This window comes from Jaculus jaculus, chromosome 1 (assembly GCF_020740685.1).
Source record: "Jaculus jaculus isolate mJacJac1 chromosome 1, mJacJac1.mat.Y.cur, whole genome shotgun sequence".
Lineage (NCBI taxonomy): Eukaryota > Metazoa > Chordata > Mammalia > Rodentia > Dipodidae > Jaculus > Jaculus jaculus.
The window spans coordinates 290726078-290750294 of NC_059102.1; the positions used below are offsets into that span (position 1 = coordinate 290726078).

Below are 24217 nucleotides of genomic sequence, written 5' to 3' on the forward strand. Positions count from 1 at the left end.
TTTAACATCCCTCATCACAAGGACACCAATTAAACCAATTTAATCTGAGATTTTGGTTCAGTGCCATTGAAACTTTTCCTGAACTAATCAATAATGTCTCAGTTCCTATTTTGAGGAATTCAGGTACTCTTGGGGTTAGACACAAGAAAAAAAGAAAAGTACTCAGAATCTCTGATTAATAGCCGTTTGTCAGGGCAAGAGAAACACTGGCTGTTGTGATGGCTCCTGGAGCAATGCCAGTGTGAAAAAGCTTAATATCAGTCTCATTCCCCTACCAGACTCCGGTTTTATGAAATAGAACTTACTCCCAGCATACCTGGGGCCTTGTACTTTCTGAAGTTGATGTTGGCCAGAACAAAGTGAATGATAGTCGGGCAATCTTTCTCCACATCAGGATTCTTGGGTTTAAAGACATAGCACTCCTTCAATCCTTCCCGATCGAACACGTAAGGATCAATCTTTGGAAAGGGAAGCTTGTTCATTTTAGCCCACTTTTCTGCAAGCAGGAGTTCCTATGGGAGAGAGAGAGGTGTGTGGGTATTTTCAGTCTTGATTTATTCAGTTGCTCAGACCATTACCCAGTACTCATTAGGCATTGCTCTCTGCCAGCAGCGTGCTCTTTCCCAAGACAGATAACAACCCTGTTCTCAGGCCTCACAAATCTCTACGCTCCGTAACGTTACTCCTCAAACAAACTGAGATCATTATAGTAATTTTGCGTGGCTAGCTACACAGCACAAATTTGAAAAGTTACTGATGAGCTGAATGGAATAAAAGTATGCTCAATAAATTGCTAGAGTGAAAAAAATAATGTGTGCAGGACGTTTATAACTATGTGAATAGTTTTGGAGCCTTAGAAATTTAAAATCTGATAATGCAGAATGAGAAACTCTGTTAACCAGACTTCTTACTTTGCAAAATCTCTACCAAAGTGTTAAAAATATCAATTAAAAACTAATTTATTTTATGGAAATACTTGCATTTCTGTGAATTGGCTTTTGGGGCTCCTGTTTAGGAAAAAGGACATAAATGATTAGCTTCAAAATATTATATGTACAGTGGTCAAGAGTGGACCACAGAAAGTACCCAGAACTTAACAAGGAAGGAAGACGGCATGATTACTTTCACATGTCGTCTTTCTTCCCAATAAGAAAATTCTTCACTTCCACTAGCATAGAAAGATGGCACACACAGAACATTCCGAGAAGTGACTTGTAGCTGCTGACATGTAACATGACCAAGAACTACATGACTGCTGTCAGCCACTAAGACTTGAGGTTTGCTTGTCTCTGCATCCAACCTGACTAATTCAGTGCCTAAGCATAAAAAAATATTGAATTTAAGCTGGGTGTGGTGGCACACGTCTTTAATCCCAGCACTCAGGAGGCAGAAGTAGGAGGACTGTTGTGAGTTCGAGGCCACCCTGAGACTACATAGTGAATCCCAGGTCAGCCTGAGCTAGAGTGAGACCCTACTCGAAAAAACAAAAATAAAAAAATAAAAATAAATTTTATATGGGGAATGTAAATTAATATAGAGAGGTGTAGAGAATAGACTTCATTTCTGTATACATGTAGCTTTAGGGAGAGGAGGATGGGTAATGGTAGAATATCATAATTCACAAACATGGATTGGACTAGATGCCTGAGTCCGCATGCTTCTTTTTTTTTTTTTTTTTTGGTTTTTCGAGGTAGGGTCTCACTCTGATCCAGGCTGACCTGGAATTAACTCTGTAGTGTCAGGGTGGCCTTGAACTCACGGCAATCCTCCTACCTATGTCTCCCGAGTGCTGGGATTAAAGGCGTGCGCCACCACACCCGGCCGCATGCTTCTTTTTTAAATCTTCTGTTTGTTTATTTATTTATGTAAGAGAAAGGAAGAGGCAGATAGAGAGAGTGAGTGCACCAGGGCGTCTAGTCACCTTATGCATCTGGCTTATGTGGATACTGGGGAATCAAACCTGGGTCCTTAGGCTTCGTAAGCAAGTTCTTTAACCATTAAGCCATCAACATCTCCCATATTCAGAAGCCTCAGCTGTGAAATATGGACAATGATGGAAATGCATATTATCTAGGAGTATGATTGGAATTAAATGAATAATCTGTGCTAATTAAAGCAATGCTTGCCAGGTGTGGCAGTGCACACCTTTAATCCCAGCACTCAGGAGGCAGAGGTAGGAGGATTGCCATGAGTTTGAGGCTACCTTGAGACTACATAGCGAATTCCAGGTCAGCCTGAGCTAGAGCAAGACCCTACCTCAAAAAAAAAAAAAAAAAAAAACACAAGAAAGAAAAAAAATGCTTATGATCCATATAGTATCACATGAATATTTAGTAGGTAAATAGAGTAAGAAAAGAACAGAGGTGAAAGGGAAAAATGAAAGAAACAAAACAGAAATGGAAGATAAGCAGGAAAAATATTACAGAAATTCCTAGAGAAGGCAAGTTTGGGGAAATCATCATGAAACTCTTTGAGTTTTAAAAAATACTCTTGTCATATTGATCTAGTCAACAATAATCGTGACGTCCTATGCTAAGAGCTGGGGGTGGAACAGAGCAAACTACTCATGGCCCCGTCGTTCTGCCATCTGCAGCCTACTGGGTAAAGACAGTGATCGGGTGACCCTCCATGTCATCCTGAGAACGTTAGAGGTTCCAAGAAGGTGAGAGGTTGTCAGGAGATTTCACAGTAAACCTTGACTATTTCATCAGAGTATTTATCAGTTCATTCAACACACACTCTTGAGTCTCTTGCTAAGTACTAGGTATGAGAGAGACTGCCTTTGGAGTACGGCCGGGGAGAAATAAATAAATGATATAATAGAGTAAGGTGGAGGTGGGGAAGCTGGGGACAACCAGATGCCTGGTGATACAGTGTAATCGGGGCAGCTCAAATAGACAACTGCCTAGCTGGATAGCTCAGCAGGCAACAACCATTTAGAGGGAACAAAAATAGACAACGGCATACCCTTAATGATACTGTGAGAAAGGCAAACACTTGTCCACTGTCCCTGAAATGGCAAGATCCCAATCCTTCTCATCTACAGTTTATGTTTCTTACTTCTCATCTAACACTGTTATCTTCTGTACAGCATGGCTATGAGTATTAAATAAGACCAGGTATAAAAACCTTTGTCATTTATGGGCTGGAGAGATGGCTTAGCGGTTAAGCGCTTGCCTGTGAAGCCTAAGGACCCCGGTTCGAGGCTCGGTTCCCCTGGTCCCACGTTAGCCAGATGCACAAGGGGACGCATGCGTCTGGAGTTCGTCTGCAGTGGCTGGAAGCCCTGGCGCGCCCATCCTATCTCTCTCCCTCTATCTGTCTTTCTCCCTGTGTCTGTCGCTCTCAAATAAATAAATAAAAAATGAACAACAAAAAAAAAACCTTTGTCATTTAGAATCATACATATCCTTTCAACTCAGAGAAAACATATTTCATTAAATCTTCACTGCCCTTGATGTTTTGTGAATGCTAGGGATTTCAAGTTGATCAATTTTCCAACTTTTACAAATAAATGAAGTCCAAGAGGAGGGGCTGGAGAGATGGCTTAGCAGTTAAGGCATTTGCCTGCAAAGATAAAGGACCTGGGTTCAATTCCCCAGGACCCACGTAAGCCAGATGCACAAGGGGGCGCATGCAACTGGAGTTTGTTTGCAGTGGCTGGAGGCCCTGGAGTGCCCATTCTCTCTGTGTGTGTCTGCCTCTTTCCATCTCTCACTCTCTCAAATAAATATTTTTTAATTAAGAAAAAAATCCAAGAGGACACAGGATTTGTGGATATGAGAGCATTTGCTTCATAAAAGGCTATAGTGAATATAGCAATGTTCTGCTAATGTCCACATGCATAGGTATGACTTTTTGTTAGGAACTTGAAATAAAGTTTTACCATTATTCCCTTCTCCCATGCTCCACTCAATTGAATTAATCTGCTTGTTATCTTCTGGTACTGTGAACAAATTATTCATTCATGATTATTCAATATCAAAATAAGAGCAAAGTTCACACAGTAAGGCAATTGTGTGAGGGCAAAGAAAAGAAGGAGCTTTCTAGTGTTTACAAACATGACTCAGGGTATGACCAATGATGTGTGGAGAAAGAGGAAAAGGGAAATGCATGAGGTAAAAGTCGGGCTATTTTTAGATTTTAAAAAACTTCACACTTGGATCAGAAAGAGATGGAAACTTTCCCTTTCCCGCTATGATCCTGATGTGGAAAAGATTAAAAACTGGTGATTTTCAGGACTGTGATTACAGGATGGAAAAACCATCATCTTTCTGATGTCTCCTTTCTCTCTCTGTAGAGCCAGAAACAATGACACAGACGTGAGGAAAACCCTTAACTAAATAAAAATAAATTTTAGAAGAATGCAGTAAGCAAAACGTAATAATTCCCAAATGACAGCACAAGGCCAGCAGGCTGGCCCCTGGTCTGACTCACACTGCGGCACGCTGCCCTGCCCCAAGTCGTTGTAGGTTGACACAGCACCTCTGTAGGGAGAAAAACTGAGAGCGGCTTTCAAGTGATACTTTCTAAAATACCTATGCTCATTTTTGGCTACCAAAACAGCTAAAAAGTCTTAAGAAGGAAGGAATATAATCCAACAGGCATATAAACAAAAATAATGAAAAGGACTTATAACTCTTATTTAATTAATTTGTACATAACACACAGTTCTCTACATACAAATAATGAATTGGCATTTCACTAGAGGAAATAGGATTTTTGTCTCTGTGCAAACTTAGCACATATTCTAGCTATGCTGAGATGATTCTCATTGACCTGTAACTCCCAGTACCAGCATGTGGCTTTCATCTACAATGAGCTTTTGATCAGAGAGACCTACAAGGTTTCCTAAAAGAAAGACAGATTTCTGTCAGAGTACTTGATGACCCACCAAAGGTTAGTGGTAAGACCCTACTGCTGAAGACACCATATGTGGTTGACACGTAAAATGGAACAGCATGGCTGGAAGCTGGAAGAGAGTCAGTCCCCAGACAGTCAGCGCATCTAGTGCCAGAAGGTGCTACATGGGCGACTGGGGGAAAATGACCAATATCTCTCTCCAAGCAACTCATGGTCTAACCTACTTAGCAGCAGATAACCTGTTGTGATGTTCACACAAGTGCAATAGTGGTACACAGCCATGGTGGGAAACCAACTGCTCTTGATTTGGCTAACTGATCCCCTCAGTGGAATGGGACCCATAGCTGGAGCTGGGAAACAAGTCAGAACCATATCCAAACATGAGCCCACTCTCCATTATCAAGCTATCCCCAATCGTGGGCTACAAGAGGTCCTACACATATTAAATTCTCTATTTTAAAAAAAAAGGATTATCCCATTTGTCTGATGCTAACTTTACTCTCTGTTGGAGAATCTGCTTCTCTTTTTAAGATAGATGCAGATCCTAAGGAAAGAACCACCCCATCATACCTCAAAAGGGCCCCAGCTGAAACTAAGAACAATGGGCGAAAAAAGTAAGGGTGCTATTCTCTTGGTGAACCAGGTACCAGCACAAGGGTGAAGGAGATCAACACAGGGAACAATCAACTCCTACCATATCAGATATCCAGAGACCCAGAGGCCCCCATCACCTCATCACTGAAGCAGACCAAAAATAAACCCAACATGGCTCAGGGAAATTTTGTGGAAGAGGGGTGGAAGGAATGTCAGAGCCACATGTTGGGTCATGATATGCAGAGACATTCGTCATACCAATAACTGTGGGCTAACTCCACAATGCATGACCCATATACCTCAACAAGGAGGGGCCAGGGGGAGGCGGTAGTACATGGATGAGCCTAACAATGGTACCAACTTGACTGTATTTTCTTTTTTTTTTTTAATTTTTTTAATTATTTATTTACTTGAGAGCGACAGACATAGAGAGAAAGACAGATAGAGGGAGAGAGAGAGAATGGGCACGCCAGGGCTTCCAGCCTCTGCAAACGAACTCCAGACGCGTGCGCCCCCTTGTGCATCTGGCTAACATGGGACCTGGGGAACCGAGCCTCGAACCGGGGTCGTTAGGCTTCACAGGCAAGCGCTTAACCGCTAAGCCATCTCTCCAGCCCCTTGACTGTATTTTCTGAGTACAAAACTAATTAGTAAAAAAATAATAAATTTTAAAAAATAAAAAAACTATTTTTTTATTAATTTTGAACTTTACTATATGAATAAATTGTGTGTTGGTCTCAGTTCCCTTGTGTTATCCTCTTATGCTGCCTCTTGACTGCCTCCATTCCACTGAGGGTCCTTCTCAGTGGGTTGTTGATATTCTCCAGGGCGTTATGAAAGCATAAGTCAGTTTCTGGAGGAGGAAGGAACTATGCATAATGATACTCTTTCCCACCTGGTGGCTCTTAAAATCTTTCTGCCACTTTTTCCACAGTGTTCCCTGAATTTAGGAGGAACGTGCTATGCAAGCTAGCGGGGGATACCAGCCACCAATAGCATGAACAAGTATGGGATCCTGTAAGCTATGAAATCAACCAGCTGGACAAGATGTACACACCTGGGCAAGAGCGGCACATGGCCTAGGCGGGGAAGCAGTGATCTCTGATTGGATAAGAGGCCTGTCCAGTGGGAGAGAACACATACCTAGTCCTAAGAACCATGTCAGTGTCCAACGATATGATAAAGCTCCCACTTGTTTTTGGCCCAGAAGAGTGGTTATAACCATCAAATAGTCTCAATTAATTTTTTTTTAAATATTAGAAAGATGGATGGCCTATAAGTATGCAACTAGTGTAATTTTTAATAAAATAAAATCATTTAAAATACTGAAGGTGGGGCTAGAGAGATTGCTTAGTGGTTAAGTCACTTGCCTCTGAAACCTAAGAACCCAGGTTCGATTCTCCAATACCCACAAAAGCCAGATGCAGAAGGTGACACACGCATCTGGAATTCATTTACAGTGGCTAGAAGCCCTGGTGTACCCATTGTCTGCCCCCCACAGATAAATAAAGAAAGAAAATTTTAAAAATCCTGAAGCAACTCCCACAAGGTAGGACAGGCCTAACTACCATCTAGAATTCACTATTTCATGGCTATGGTCATTACTAGTTCCAATAAAAGACATGCTATAGTTAGGCTTCACAAGGCAGTAACTGCAAGCATGACTTTTACAGCCCGTGTGGTACAGTTTGCATAATATTTAGCAGCTGTTAATATCTTCATGAAAAGGTAAATATATACTTACAAAAATACCCATGGGAAAATTCATCTCAGATGCATCTGCTTATCGCAAGACACTTGAGGGCTAGAAAGATGGCTTAGGGGTTAAAGACACTTGCTTGAAAAACCTGACTGCCTGGGTTTGATTCCCTGTTACCCACATGAAACCAAATGCACAAAGTGGCACATGTGTCTGGAGTTCATTTGTAGTGGCAAGTGCTTATTCTCTCTCTCCCTTCTTTCTCTTTCTCTCTTTCCTTCTCTCTGCTTGCAAATAAATAAATAAAATATATTTTTTCAAAAAGAAACAGTTCTCAGTAACTAAAATGGGTGTGGTAAGCTAAATAATGCCCACCTTTTTAAAAGATAGGCCTACACCCTAACCACCCAGCCCTGTGAATGTGACCTTATTTTAAAAGAGAGGGTTCTGCACAAGATCTTGACTATGACCATCCTGGTTTCTATGAGTGGGACCTAAATACAATAACAATTTTCCCTAGAAAAAAACAGCAGAGTAAAGGACACCCCAAAAGAAAAAGGCCATGTTAAAACAAGACAGAGCTTGAAGATAACCACCAGCCAAGGCCAGTGAGCACCACTAGAGAATCCTACCGCAAAGCCTCGGGGGTGAAGCCCTCCTGGCACTCCAATTTCAACCTCTGACTCCAGAACTGCCAGAGAATGTATTTTTTTTTTTTTATTTTAAGCCACCATGTATGAGGTCACTGTTTTCAAATAGAAGCATCAGGAATTTAGTATGAAAAGTAAGCCTGCAATAATAACGTTTGATGCTGTGCAGTGGCCTCTATCACTCATAGTGGGTTGGCGTCTCTGTATCTGACACCTGGCTTGGTATGGATGTATCTTTCTCTTCATTGGCCAAAGTTTACCAGTGTCCACAAAGATGATTCTCGGATTGGTTTGGCCATAATGTGACCCAATTTAAAAAGTGAGTCACATATAGGGATTTTAAACCAAGCGCCACATCCTAATTCCAAAAAAATATGTGAAGTGAATGTAGAAAAGCACAGATTTGTTTCCCTTTATTTGTGGGTCTAAATGGAATTATGAAACTGAAGGAAACAGAGGGAGAAACATTTAATGCCACAAAGTTACTTCTACCATTGCAAAATTTCCTTTTTTTCTGCCGCCTTTCTTTCTTTGTTTCCTCCTTGTTTTTTGTTTCCTTTTCATTTTAGAGAATGAACACATTGTTCTGGCTCATGTCACTGAATTTTAGAGAGCAATGAAGTATGAGCCAGATAAAGATGCAATCTATGGCAATAAAGTACAACAAGACATAAGTTATGGCACAATAACTTAGAATACTGTTTGTCCAAAACTTAGTAAGATAAAGAAAAATTCTCCAGTGGTAAGTGGAACTCTGCTACATTCTGAGTTCACGGGACCCTTAATAAAACCCAAACCACCTTCCCCCCACATTCGAAGTCTGCCAGACCTGAGTATGACTATTCTGGCTTACTTTCATGACCAACATTATCAAAAGTGCCATTCCTACTATCATCACATGGACCAGAATGAGAAATTCCATTTACACGATCTATATCCACATCATTAAATGGTTAACAAAAAGCAACTTGATCAAATAAAACACAGGGCTGTTTTTCCTAAGCAAATTCATAAGAGAATATTCAGAGCCACAAGATACAGATACAGATACAGATCATTACTAATAAGTGTTATCTCATCTGACTAAAATCATTCACTTTTATGGCCAGTTACTACACACATATACACAATTATATGCAAGACTGTGGCTACTTTTATGAAGAGCCATGACAGTCACATTTCTATGTCTTTCTAACATCTGAGATTTAATTGTACTTTATGAAACACTAGACTTTTCAATCCTACTATTTCTAGAACAACTAACCTGTTTTAATATTAGACTTCCTATTTAACATTAAATAAGAACTATCAGGCTGAGGTGTTGAGCAGAGCGCAGCCACGGGGCTCCTGGAGCTGCTGTTTGTGGAGAATTTCGAGTCATGGTGGGGTGCCAGGTCATCAGCCCCTTCAAGACCTTCACCTGCATCAGAGACCCCAACAGATCTGGAAAATCTAATGTAATGGATGCTCTTAGTTTTGTAATGGGAGGGAAAACAGCTAATTTAAGAATGAAATTGTTCAAGAACTTATTCATGGAGCACATATTGGAAAACCTCTTTCTTCTTCTGCAAGTGGGAAAATTATATATGTGGAGGAAAGTGGAGAAGAGGAAACATTTACAAGGGTTATCCGAGGGGGCTGCTCAGAATTTCATTTTAATGATAGTTCCATGAGTCGTTCTGCATACATAGCAGAGTTGGAAAAGATAGGCATACTAGGCAAACTAAAATTGTCTAATTTTTCAGGGAACTATAGAATCAATTTCCATGAAAAAGCCTAAAGAAAGAGCCCAATTTTTTGAGGCAATCAACACTTCAGGAGAACTTATAAAAGAATACAAAGAAAAGAAAATTACAAAAAGCTAAAGGAGATACACAGCTTCATTTTAATAAGAAAAAATGTAGCTGCAGAGCACAAGCATGGAAAATTAGAGAAAGAAGAGAGCTCTTGATGCACTTTAAAGCAGAAGAGACCCCAGTACATTAAAGCTGAAGAAAATGCTTCTCACTATCTCAAAACTGGGATGTGTCTAAGAAACAAAGGACAATGAAACACAATGTTCTAAACAGGAGGATGACAGGAGAGCCCTAGAGGCAGAGCTGGTTGACTTAGGTAGTGCATGGAAAAGTTTTGAAAAGCAGATTGAAAAATAAATCTTGCATAAAGGGTGAGACATTGGATTCCAAGCTAGTCAGGTAAAAAAGTGAAAATACAAAAATATTTTTCTATATGAGTTTTAACTAGAAGAGAATTTAAAGGATGACTTCTGATAGTTTAAGAGATTATTCTCAGAATGTAAATGATGGGAATTCAATTTTTTCATCTATATACAGAATCAAAATTTAAGCTTTAAGTTATTTTTCTTTCTTATAGTTAGATGACATTGTAAAATTTATGAGCTAATGAAAGCCCCAAATGATATGAGATAATATAGTAGTAAGAGCTAGGTAAGTAACTTATTATATGTATGATAAAACCATTTTCTTGGATACAGAAAATGGTTTCTTTCAAGAGAACTAACAGGAGAAACTAATTATTTAGGGTAATTTTAAATATTCAGTCATATATTAGTGTCTACCTTAGTGCAGTGTACAAGATTTAATTATGAGTCAATAGTAAATACTTAAAATATGTACCTGATAGTTTCAAACACTTTCAACAAAATTTTAAAAAATGTATTTATTTGCAAGAAGAGAGTGAGAATGGATGCCTCTAGCCACTGCCAATGACCTCCAGATACATGTGCATCTGCATTTTATGTTGGTATGGGGGAATCGAACTGGGGACATTAGATTTTGTAAGCAAATGCCTTAACTGCTGAGTATTTCTCCAGCCCCTCAACTAAATTTTTTATTATTTGTCTCATTAATTTTATGATAATGTTACATCATAGCATATACAAAAAGAATGATGACTATGTAAGCAAAAATATTTTCTCTAGAATCACCTTTCTCAGAATTTTCTGACAGACCTGATTACAGGTTTATTTTGAATGCTTTGTTGCTTAATCTAAAGTGTTTTAAATAAAGCTTCATATGATGTTCACATTTTTCTTGGAGAAGATGTCTAATCATGATCTAACACATATAAAGGTTTTATTAAGATCACCTTCTAGTTCATGATGTCATACAACAAATTTCAGTGAAATAAACAGTGTGCCAATATGGTTTGTATAGCTGGATCATTACAAAGAGATAACGGAGCAAGTGAGAAAGACAGTAGCTAGAATGACCCAACAACAGGAGAAGCTACAGGGGAGCAGAAAGCAGGAAAGGAAAGAATGGCATTTTAAAAGAGGAGGCATGGAGAAGTTCAGGTACCATGGGATGTACAGTAGTGATTCAGCAACATGATCAATAAAATTTTAATCCCTTTTGTAAAAAACATAATTATCAGATCGTCCCATAGACCAATAGAGTACAAAGATAAACACAGAACAGCTCATTTTGCCCTTTAATATTAATATATAATAGAGGGAGCATCAAAGAATCAAGATGGGAGAAACATAAGAGGGATACATTTAGAAAGATTAATGAATTGGAAGAGTAAAATATCTCATAAAAAGGAATGATATTCAGATCTAAGTGACCTTAGTGGGATGTGTGAATTTGAGGAATGAAACCAGTGAAGTCACTACACACAAATATATAAGGTATTAAATGGTAAAGTATCTACAATTAAATATTCACAATGGAAATGACACATTAGGCCATATTTTCATTAAAAATAAGATAACCTGGGCTGGAGAGATGGCTTAACAGTTAAGGCTCTTGCCTGCAAAGTCAAAGGACCCAGGTTCAATTCCCCAGGACCCACATAAGCCAGATGCACAAGGTGGAACATGTGGCTGTAGTTTGCAGTGGCTAGAGGCCCTGGAGCACCCATTATCTATCTGCCTCTCTCCCTCCCTCCCTCTCTCTCTCTCTCTCTCATATAAATAACTAAAATATTTTAAACATATAACCTTTAGATTTAAGACATGAAATTGTTATAATGTATATAGTCCCTTTAAGAGGCTCTGTTGCCCAGTGACCAGGGTCAGGAGAGAAAATAACACCAGCATCCTGTTGCCCAGGGAAACCCAAAGCAGCAGAACAGGTCATCCCCTTCGTAGAGGCGCTGAAGAACCAGGCCTTCTTCTCCCACTCTCTCCTTCATTGCCTCCATGACGTCTCTCACGTAGTCTGTTCCCAGAACACCCCCCCACACACCATTAAAACCTCTACCTGACTTTGTTCTTTGGATTACTGGTCTCTCTCTCTCTCTCTCTCTCTCTCTCTCTCTCTCTCTCTCTCTGTGTGTGTGTGTGTGTGTGTGTGTGTATCACTGTGCCATCTGTGGTATGGAGCTTTAATTGTAAAAGGACATCATCTCAGCTCATCTCTCTTGGACAGGCTGCTCTCCATCTCACTAATATCTATCACAGCTGTTATTATTTTTTTTAATCTTTAAAGGGATCAAACCTAGGACCTCATACATGTGGAACAAGTACTCTGACACCGAGTTACACCCCCAGTCCCTAAAAATGTTTCATCATATACATATGTTATTTATTCATGATATATTTTGTTGATTTTTAAATTTTTATTTATTTGAGAGAGAGAGGCAAATAGAGAGAATGGGCATGCCAGGACCTCTAGCCACTGCAAACAAACTCAAGATGAATATGCCACCTTGTGCAACTGGCTTACTTGGGTCCTGGGGAATCAAACCTGGGTCTTTTGGCTTTGCAGGCAAGTGGCTTAACTGCTAAGCCATCTCGCCAGCCCTATTCATTTATGTTTGAGAGAAAGAGAGAAAGGTAATATGGGAAGTCTAGGGCCTCTTGCCACTGCAAATGAACTCCAGATACATGTGTCATTTTGTCCATCTGGCTTTACATGAGTGCTAGAGAATTAAGCCTAGGCTGGCAGGCTTTGCAAGCAAGCACCTTTAACTGCTCACTCATCTCCCCAACCCCTAAAAATGTAGTAGTAGCAGCAACATTACTAATCCAAGGGAAAGTAGCCAAAAACCAGGAATATACAGTAAGCAAGACAAATCATTTAATCTTACAAGTAAGGAAATATAACTAAAGCAAAAATGTGAGGGACTTTCCAACATATAACAATTTTTTTTACTTTGTTTTTAGCATTTTTTCATGCCAATAAAATACATCAGATACATAATGTGAAATGGTGAGGCTTTTACAAAGCACAATCTTGAAAGTGATTAAGAGCCATAAAACAGATAAATATGTAGACGAGATACTAAGAAAAGAACAAAAACTTGGTTAAACTTTCTTGTACAAGGATGGTGATTACAGTAAAAATCTAAAAATTGCAAATAGAACAATATTAAGTAAGTCCCTACACATATGGACACATTATTTATTTTTTAATTTTTTAAAATTTATTTATTTGACAGAGAGAAAGAGGGAGAGGGAGAGAATGAGCACTCCAGGGCCTCTATCCACTGCAAACAAACTCCAGACGCATGCGCTACCATGTGCATCTGGCTAACATGGGTCCTGGGGAATCAAACGTGGGTCCTTTGGCTTTGCAGGTAAATACCTTAACCTCTAAGCCCACATTATTTATTTTATCAGTGTATGTTATAAGTAATGTATTTGTTCTTTCTTTTAAAAAATATTTAATGCCATGGAAAAAGGCTTACAATATAGTTGTAAGTAGAAAAAAAGCAGAATACAAACTTTTATAATCATGAGGGGGATCATACATACACACACACACAAACACAACTTAAAGGATTTGAAAAAAAAATAACCCAAAAAATTATCAGCTATTGCTTAGAAACACTTGGCATATATTTCAAATTTTCTGCAGTACATATTTTTCACAAACAGAAGTAATGAAATATTTTAAAGTCTCCAGAGTTTAATGCCTCTTTTGTAATGCAAAGTCATATCCTAAAATGTCCTTCCAGTATCCACTCATTGTGGCAGTGAGATTCTGATTCACAGATAAAATGACTGCATTGTATTTAACACTCCCAAGGATGAGTGTAATAACACAGCATCGTTCATCTTGGAGTCCACACTGTAAACCACTCCCCCTTCCTCCTCATGGGTGATCAGGTTCTTCCCACTCCTGGTTTTCATAGTACTGACCCTGCTGCAAGACTTTTCTCTCCTCTGTTGAGAGTGCAATAAACCGTAAGTTTAATCCTTTGCCCTCTACCCTCCAGTTCATCCAACCTTCTAGTCTCAGGTTAGTCATCTTAAAATTCAAATTTCATGATGCCATTTGTCTACTGGAAATCTATACCCAACTCTCTATTTCCTATCCAGTGATCTCCAATTCTTCCACTAAGCCCTTCTTGTTGGAGCTTCACACTCATCACTAAATGAGCAGGGAATAAGTGAAAAGGCAGGCAGTGCATTTGAGGGGCTGGAGTGTCATTTATTCACTTGTCATTGGCCAGAAGCACGGACACACTGGCATACTGATGTGCCATGTTATATGTCATTTGTTGATGAGCTCTTATCTCACCAGCTCTTGTTTGCTTGTTTGAATGCCACTAATGACCTCAAAGGGGATGAAATTCATTGAAAGCGTGTGGTTTTACATATACTAAGACATTATACCCGCTGCTAATCCTGACAACAGTTTTTACCTCGCACTAGAGAAGGGAACTATTTGCTACAGGGGTGACTTCGTGTTAGGAGATCATGGACTGTTTCACCTGGCTGCATGAGTTTCTGCATCTTGAGTTATAAAATGGGAATGGTAACTCCATCCTTCTTACAGCATTTCATCCATTTCCCTGTTAAAATGCCCTCTGTTCTCACATTCTGGCCAGAGGTTACAAGACACTAAGGAGCAAATGGTTTAAACACACACATACACACACACTATTCTCATGTGAAAGGAGTTAAAAGACAGTGGGAAACTGTAAATGTAAACAAATACATAGAATGTACCATGATAATCACTGTATTAAATTTACAAAATCCTATAAACTCTAAATCTACGTGTGTAAATTAAGAAAGGCATTTTTCCAGTGCTGGGAATCATACCAAGAGCCTCATCCATGCTAAAGCACTCTATTACTGAGCCACATTCTAAGCCCCCTGAAAGGCAACTACTGAGATGTGTTCAGAGAACATTTCATGGATTTTAGGTGGATGGAACAGACATCATCAGTCTCACTTGGGTGAAGCCACACTGCACCCCACCAGTCTTCCCAGCTGGCCTTCTTCAAAATGTTTAACATTTCTTCACAGAGGCCAACAGAATTTTCCCCATACTCCTGCCTCTTCCTCCACTGTCTCACCCTCAAAAATGTCCTTTCTCTTCCACATCCGTAAAAAAGCTAGATGTCATCCAATGGCTACTTTCCTTACTTTCCTCTGTGCTGAGCGATGAGCTTGCATCTACCTTCTCTGTTGCCCCAGTGTAGATATTCCTATACTATTCTCTCTGGGATCTTTATATTCCCTCCATTCCCACCCCTACCTACAACTTTCCCAGAAGATATCTTGCATGCTCCAATAATATTTTCTTTGTTGAGGACCATTAGCTGTTATTATTAAACATGTTTGCTCTATTTAAAAGAAAAAAAAAAGTTTTTCTGGGTGTGGTGGCACATGCTTTTAATCCCAGTGCTCAGGATGCAGAAGTAGGAGGATTTCTGTGAGTCTGAGGCCAGCCTGAAACTACTGAGTGAGTTCCAGGTCAGCCTGAACTAGAGCAAGACCCTACCTGCAAAAAAAAAAAAAAAGAAAGAAAAGAAAAAGAAAGAAACAATGTTCCTCCTGATGATTACATTTTGCAGATGTAGTCCATTTTTTCCTCTGGGCAGTGTATATGGCTATCTTCTTTTTAAGCTTCTCCTCCTTCAAACTCCTTTGGTCTGATTTTTGCTTTCACACCCCTATCGAAATGGCTCTTGTCCAGTTCACCAAAGACTTGCTAGCTAGCTTACTACTTTCAACTGGGTTTAATAATGATGAACTTCCTTTCTTTCCTTCCTTCTCCCTGGATATTGTGATGATTCAACATCTATTCTCTGTGCACTTGTCAGGGTAGCATGGTTTTTATTCATTTTTAACATCTAGCTCCCATACTTCAGCCTACTTTCCCTCTGACACCTCAGATCTGGTCTATCATTCCTCTGTAGGTGAACTTTGCTATGCTCACTGAGCTCACATATTTCTCTTTTCATGAGTGACTGAGTCACATCTGCATTAGAAACATATTACTCATGAAAATGAAGGAAACAGGCTAAAGAGATAGGAAAGTTGACTCAGGAATAACAAGAGACCTATATGGTATGCAAAAGGATTCGCAGGAGGTGGAATGGTACTGAAGTCCCCTTACCTTGAATGGAGGGCTAGTATCACTCGGCCTTGCAGAAAAGTCAAAGGAGATGATGAGATCAACCCCTCTCTGAGGTCGCAGAATCAAGGGATATGGCAGGTTAAATGTGAGCCCACTGTCTACTACATGAATCTTTTTACTTTTAACATCCAGTGGTTCATATATCCGCTCGAATTCATCAGGATCTTAAGAAAGACAGAGGAGGTAAAAATAAATTGAATGACACTTCACATTATTTAAGATACAATTATGTTTATTATAAACTTGAGATACTGAATTCTATGTGGCTAAGCCCTTCAGCTTTGTTAGAACTGGGTATGGGTTTAACTCTGACAAGTGTAGGTGAACCAGTAGCTTATAAGTCTCAGGCTCTTGATCTGTAACATCAAAACAGAAGTAACTATCCAATGAGGTTGATGAGAAGATGGACTGAGACAGTATATGGAGAGAACTGAGCTTGGGCCTTGGTCCTGATGCTAAGCTATGACCTCTTTAACAGCATTATCTCTCGTTCTAGTGTCTTTACTGGTTTGAAAACATTTCCTCAGACATTATTACGTTTAATTCTTGCAGAAGATAGGAGAAGATAGATGACAGGGAGGATATCTCTAAACAGAAGGTGAAGTGAATGAATACTCATCTCTAAGGTGATAGAGCTGAGGAGAGGCCCACACTGCATCTCTGTGAGCTGAGGGCACATTCTACGAAAGGGTGAGAACCCAAGGATAACCCAGCCACAAACTCCATAAACATGGGCTGTCTGCTCTCATCCAAGCACAGTTATGGGCCCTGAGCAAACCAGATAAACTCTAGCCTAATAAAGATTATGTTGTGAATACACTGCCAATGCCAGTAATGTCAATGTCAGTAAACAAATTCTGTGACAAAACAGTATAAATAGTGATAAAGGCAGTAAAGGAAAGAGCAGAAGGAACTGTATTGAGGAGTAAATGTCTGGAGAAGTGCATGAGAACCTTTCTTAGGGGGAAATCTTGAGCTGAAATAAAAATAATGACAGAACTGTCCAAGTCAAGATCAGAGGGGATGGTAAGCGAGACTGATAAGGACTGAAAAGACCTATTAAAAAAAAACAAAAAACAAAAAAACCTTAAGATGGAATGACGTCATGTTTGAAACACAGCAAGGAGCCCAGTGGGGCAAGAGTAAAGGAGGAGAATGAGGTGAGATGAGCAGAGGTCGGCAAAGTGGCCTGATTTGGATCTTGCTAATCTGATGAGGGAATATTAATAACATACTACTCTCCCCGGGGACGCATGACTCAATTCACATCCTGAGGGAAAAGCCAATGGACATGGAATTCATTCAAATTGAACTAAGTGAACTGCAAGGCTCCTTCTTTGTTGCCTCCTTGTCCATGCACTTGTTCCCACCTCTCTGTACACAAAAGAGAGAGGGAGAGGCTAGAGGGGGAGGGAGAGCGGCCTTTACATTAGACTAGCGAAGGAGTCTGTACCAGGCATGTGTCATGTGTTTGAGTGAGCTGCTAATTCTACTTGGAAGCATTATTCATATGGAATCCAATAGAAATGAAGTCAGAGTGACCTGTGTCTGTACTCATCTATTAGTATAGTTACTACTTACCTCAGGAGAATATGCACTCTACATTTCAAAAGTATGAGAAAAGCACCCAGGAAACAGCCACCAGATAATAGAAACCTAGTGCTGTTACTGATGCTTTTACAGTCAATTCACTTACTGCATTCTAACTGCACAAGAATAAGATGAGTTTGTTTTTAAAATTGTTATAGTCCAATTGAATATATATTTATCATTAGTAAAAGCTATAAATAAAACAGAATTTAATTAAAATAATTAGCCAAGCCGGGCGTGGTGGTGCCCGCCTTTAATCCCAGCACTCGAGAGGCAGAGGTAGGAGGATCACTGTGAGTTAAAGACTAGCCTGAGACTATGTAGTGAATTCCAGGTCAGCCTGGGCCAGAGTGAGACCCTACCTCAAAAAAATAAACAAAAAGTAATAATAATAATTAGCCACAAAGTTTGATGTAAATTGAAATGTTGTTTAAAAAGCACTGCCAAGGTGAGGCGTGGTGGCGCACGCCTTTAATCCCAGCACTCGGGAGGCAGAGGTAGGTGGATCGCTGTGAGTTGAAGGCCACCCTGGGCTAGAGTGAAACCCTACCTTGAAAAAACAAAAAACAAACAAACAAAAAAGCACTACAATATTTCTGAGTTGCTATAGTTAATAGTCATTATTAAATTATATCTTTTACATTGCTGATCTTGAAAATAGTAAAAAAAAAAAAAAAGCAATGTTAGTGTCTGTTATGAATACAAAGGAAAAGAAGTTGAGGCAATTTATACCATTTATAACAGCTGAAGGAAGGAGGGCAGGCATACCTGCTTTTAAATGAAAACACTGCTGGAGAAAACTCCATTTTTGAAGACAAAAGTATGTCCAGCCAAGATACTAACTTTGTGTCTACCACAGATACAAAAAAAAAAAAAAAAAAAGTGTGGCATATAAGATTATAAAACTGAAATATGTAAAGATTATTCAACTTGGTTTCTTCTGTTTTTAATACATCTATCAAATCCAATTTTACCATTCATTCCTAGGTCTGAGATTTTAATTTAAAATTATATTTGTGAACTTTTAAAAAAATACTTTATTTTTATTTATTTATTTTTTTGACAGAGAAAGGAGGGGGAGAGAGACAGAGAGAGAGAATGGGCCCCCCCCAGGGCCTCTAGCCGCTGCAATGAACTCTAGATATGTGTGCCCCCTTGTGCATCAGGCTAACATGGGTCTTGGAGAATCAAACCTGGGTCCTTTGACTTTGTAGGCAAATGCCTTAACCTCTAAGCCATCCCTCCAGTTCATGTTTGTGAACTTTTTAATCATCAAAATCATAACCATTGGGTTGCATTTATTTTAAAACATTTTCCTAAGAAGATGAAAATTCATTATTTAGGTGTTCTTAGTTTGAAAACAACTTCATTTACATTAAGTATCAGTTATCCCTTAGAAATTTAATTTTAACTTGAGCCTTTTGATAACTCTGAGGCCAAAAGAGGCAAGGTGAATTTTTTATCACCCACATCATTGCTCACAAATACAGTAAGAGTCAAGGTTTCAGGCCACATCCATGAGGCCTAAGCCCAGTGCATACTGTTGCATCATTACAGCTACCACCACTCACACAGAGGGTAAGTTCTAAGACTCTGGTAGATGTTTGCCAGCATAGACTCTTACATAACTAGGTTGTTTCCTACATATACACACCCACTACAAAACTCAACTATAAATTAAGCAAGAAGAAATTAACATTAATAACAAAAATAGAACTACGATAAATCATTTATTTCTTGAACTCTCTATTTAATATTTTCAGACCACAGTTGAACTGAAGTAATTAACACCTTAGAAGTCTGGATGGGGGGAACTAGTATGCTATCAAAAGTAAACTGGCCAAAATACCAAAAACTTTGAAATGGGTAACTGAGAAAGCAGTCTCTACTGTGCATAAGCATCTACACATACTTCTGTCATTATTACAACCATGTTAAGTGCTGGAGACATGACTTAGCAGTTAAGGCATTTGCCTGCAAAGTCCAAGGACCCAGGTTTGATTCCCCAGGATCCACATAAGCCAGATGCACAAGGGAGCACATGCATCTGGAATTTGTTTGCAGTGGCTGGTGGCCCTGGTGCATCTGTTCTCTCTCTCTCTCTCCCTCTCCCTCTCCCTCCCTCCCTCCCCCTCCCCCCCCCTCTTGCTCCTTCTTTCTCTGTCAAATAAATAAAATACTTTTAAAAAATATTTAAGGCTGAGTGTGGTGGCGCACGCCTTTAATCCCAGCACTCGGGAGGCAGAGGTAGGAAGATTACCGTGAGTTCAAGGCCACCCTGAAACTCCATAGTGAATTCTAGGTCAGCCTGGGCTAGAGTGAGACCCTACCTCCAAAAAAAAAAAAAAAAAATTTAAAGCCACATCAATAACATTTGATCACAGACAGAATAGCTTTAGAACCATAAATGGCAATGATTTTTTTTTTTTACCAAAAAAGTTATTTACTTCCATATTCACACAAAAGACAGAGAGAAAGAGAGAGGAGGACCAAGTATGAATATTCTAGGGCCTCCTGCTCCCAAAAACTAGCTCAGAAACAGGTACCATTTTATGCATTTGGCTTTACATGGGTACTGGGGATTTGATCCCAGGCCAACAGGCTTTGCAGCAAGCACTTTCAGCCTCTGAGCCATCTCCCCAGCCCCAATTATTTTTTAATTCCTATTTATTTATTTGAGAGAGATAGAGCAAGAAAGAGGCAAAGAGAAAGGGGGAGAATGGGCTTACCAGGGCCTCCAGTCACTACAAACGAACTCTAGACACATGTGCCACCTTGTGCATCTGGCTTATATGGTCCTGGGGAATCAAACCTGTGTCCTTTGGCTTTGCAGGGAAGGGCCTTAACTGTGCTTAGGAAGACGAGTCTTGCCGTCTTAGAGTAATAGCTAACTACAGTGCATGTTCCCCATTCTCCTTACTGTGCCTCAGACTAACAGCAATGGATGTGAAGAGCTACCTAATCCTCACAATAACACTATCTGATAGATACCACTCTCGTTTCCATTTTAGAAGTAAACTGGGGCTTGTGCCCAGTATCTTCTCAAGACTGACCAGCTAATAAAAGGCCTAGCAGGGATTCAAGCATAAGCCTGTCGGCTTTGAAGGGACATACTTGAGGCTTCTCTAAGTAGCACTTAAACTCAATAGGGCATCTCACTACCTTGTGAGGGAGAGAGCTGGCAGTTTTTCAAAATTTATTTTTACTGGGGCCAATTTATTATATTATTATATGGCAGCTACTAACACAGAGAAAGTTGGATCAATGCTACTATGGGAGAATGTCCTCCCACAATTAAAAACAGACGAACTTTCCAGGCCTTTGGTAATCAGGTTCTCTGGAAGGTATGGAAACCATGACTTTTAAGCGTGTAACATTTCCAGAGAGCAATTCAGCTGTGTGTATTTATGATGATCATATAAAAACATCACGCAGATCCAGTTTACCATGTACAAATATTTGGATATCTGTGTTTTGAATTCTAGCCTAAACGTCTTGACTTCTTATTCCAGATTGTGTGTCATAGTAAATAACATGAGCCCAAAGTAAACAGGAAAGAGGTCATGTGACTACGGAACAGCTTCTCCAAAATTAGTTTCCACAGACAGTTAACTATTTTGCAATAAACTAATGAAGGAAATTTTATCATTCCATAATTTATCTTGGTTTCAAAAGGTGTGAAGGCTGAAGTAATAGATACAAAAAAGTTCACTTTTCTCATTTTAAATTGAAAACTTGTTTTAAGATGTTCATAATTTAATTTGCATAAACCAAAGGATAAACTAAAGTGCAAACTTTCCCCCAAGTAACATACAGATTAGCTGAAATTTTTTCCCTATGATTTTGACATGGAGAATGCATAAAATTAAAAGAAAAATATCCTTAATTAAACATTGTTTGAATTATGTCATTTCAGTTATATTATAAATGGGAATTTTAATGATGACTTTTTGAGCCAAAATGTTCAGCTTGTGAAAAACCTTTTAACTATCACTTGAAACATGATTTTCCAAAACAGAGGAAGAGGAATAGAATCTATCTTAGGAAGGCCTTGATCTGGAAAAGCATTAATAAATATGATAACTTCATTCTAAAATGCACTGATTTTAGCAATGTTAGCAAGAAAACAATAAAATGGAATGAAATTATCATTAAAATGGCTTAATTTTTATTAAAATTTTTATTTATTTACTAATTTTTTCAATTGAATAAGCATGAAATATATATAAAAGGTATTTGATATACCCTAAAATAATAAAAATAAATAATTTTCCAGAGATCATTAATATTTAACAAGTTTAAATTAGAATGACCTCAAAAAAGAAATACTTAGCATATGATGCTACAGTTGGGGATAATTGATGAATATATTTCATTTCATTATAAAAACTGCTCACAACTCTTCTTTGAGGAGGCATCAAATGAAGAAAGAAATAAGACAAGGTGACGCATAGACATGATTCTTCAGGCCCTATGGAGAAAGGAAAGAACCCACACTGGCCCAACTTCTTAGCTTGCATCTGTACCTCACTGGCCAGTAGTTCCGACCCTAGGATTCAGGACAGCTAGGTTTTACCTTTCTATCATTCTTAACCAAAGTATTGAAATCCTTTCCATGAAGCAACCAACTTTAAGCTTTTACACTTGCCATGCTGCCCAGCGAATCCCAAGGAACAGTACATTATCCGTGCTTATAAAATCCGTGTGACAAGGGGGCACATGCATCTGGAGTTCATTTGCAATGGCTCGAGTCCCTGGCGCTCCCATTCTCTCTCTTTCTATCTGCCGCTTTGTCTCTCTGTCTGTCATTCTCAAATAAATAAATAAAAATCAATTAAAAAATGACAATAAAATCTGGGTGAATACAAGAATAAAGAAAGCCGATGAAAATATGGAATAACTCAATTAAAAGACAGAAATGAAGAGACATGCCTTTTAATGTTGCCAAATGTGGCTAATAAAAATACAAGATGAGCCGGGCGTGGTGGCGCACACCTTTAATCCCAGCACTTGGGAGGCAGAGGTAGGTGATTGCCGTGAGTTCGAGGCCACCCTGAGACTCCATAGTGAATTCCATGTCAGCCTTGGCTAGAGTGAGATCCTACCTCAAAAAACAAAAGCAAACAAACAAACAAAAAAATACAAGATGCCAGGCTGGAGAGATAGCTTAGTGGTTAAGGCACTTGCCTGCTAAGATTAAGGACCTAGGTTCAATTCCCAGTACCCCCATAAGCCAGATGCACAAGGTAGCACATGCATCTAGAAGTCGTTTGCAGGGCTGGAGGCACTGGCATGCCCATTCTCTATCTTTCTCGCTCTTTCTCTCTCGCTCTCAAATAAATACACAAATATACAAAATATTTTATAAAAACAAAATGTCCAGTTTTAATCCATATTTCAAATAACCAACAAATAATTGTTTTGTCTAAACACACCTTAAATCCTGCAAGGATTAAATATATATGCATACTATTTAAAATTAAACTACAAATTCTGTATTGTTTCTGGCAATCCTAGACCACCAAAAGTTTCATACAAAATATTGCCACACTGCCAGGAAGTAGTTAAAAGGTGGAGTGTAGAAAGCGTGCTATGGAAACCACACAGGAACCATATTGGCAAAGTAATAATACAAAAATAGATGCAACAGAGCAAGTTAACACAAGGAAAACTTCCATTCTTACATCAGCAAAATAATGACTCACAAAACCAAGGCAGATGGTGCTTAGTGGAAAGGGGAAAACTTAGAAGCAAGATAAGAGACCTATGCCACAAGCGCAGATCTGCTGAGTAATTCTGGACAAAGATAATAGGGATATTTTCTTTAACCTTCCTTTTCTGTAGAGGGAAACAACTGAAGGTCCTTTCTAGATTAGAACGGTCTGTGGGGATCATTCACTCCTGAAGCCCTTCAGCAGTCATCCTAAAGCACAAGTCTCTAGAGGAGCAGAGCTAACTGGCACAGGAATGTCATAAAGCATGAACATGTGCAATAAGCAAGAAAAATAATGTCCCTGGTCACATGGAGGAATATTTTCTTCTCTGGATAAAATTTTTAAATACACATTTACTTTATCACAAATATACTTTAACAATAGTTACTATGAAAGTGTGAATTACAGATATATAATTAGACATGCCTTATATTCTAGAATCTAATGCCATAACATAAAGAAAATATACTTTATTCCCCGAAAAGTCAAAGAGCAAATAGAAATGTCTCTAGGAAAACAACCAAACCTAAAGCCTATTCTATGTTCGCAGATGTTTTAGAGGTATGACATAGAGGAGTAGTAAAGTTATTTTTTCAAATATCTCAGTTAAGTTTTTAACAGCATCTTGTTAATGACTCTAAAAAGCATTAATGATTCTGGACAGCTAAGGGAAAAATGGTGTGACACAGTAGAAAATTAAGACCACAGGATCCTCACAGGAATGATCTGTTATTCATCCTCAAAGAAAATTTAACAATAACATAT

General features: G+C 39.0%; 1 protein-coding gene across 2 annotated transcripts in view; it reads right to left on the reverse strand.

Moving 5' to 3' along the window:
* The window catches only part of Pla2g4a (phospholipase A2 group IVA), a 184074-nt gene that overhangs the window by 11759 nt on the left and 148098 nt on the right, over window positions 1-24217 (reverse strand). For both annotated transcript variants that reach the window (XM_004659505.3, XM_045156652.1), the window contains 2 exons: window positions 16128-16312; window positions 317-512 (listed from right to left, as the gene is read on the reverse strand). In XM_004659505.3, the coding sequence (XP_004659562.1) occupies window positions 317-512; window positions 16128-16312 (381 nt within the window). The remainder of the gene's footprint in view (window positions 1-316; window positions 513-16127; window positions 16313-24217) is intronic.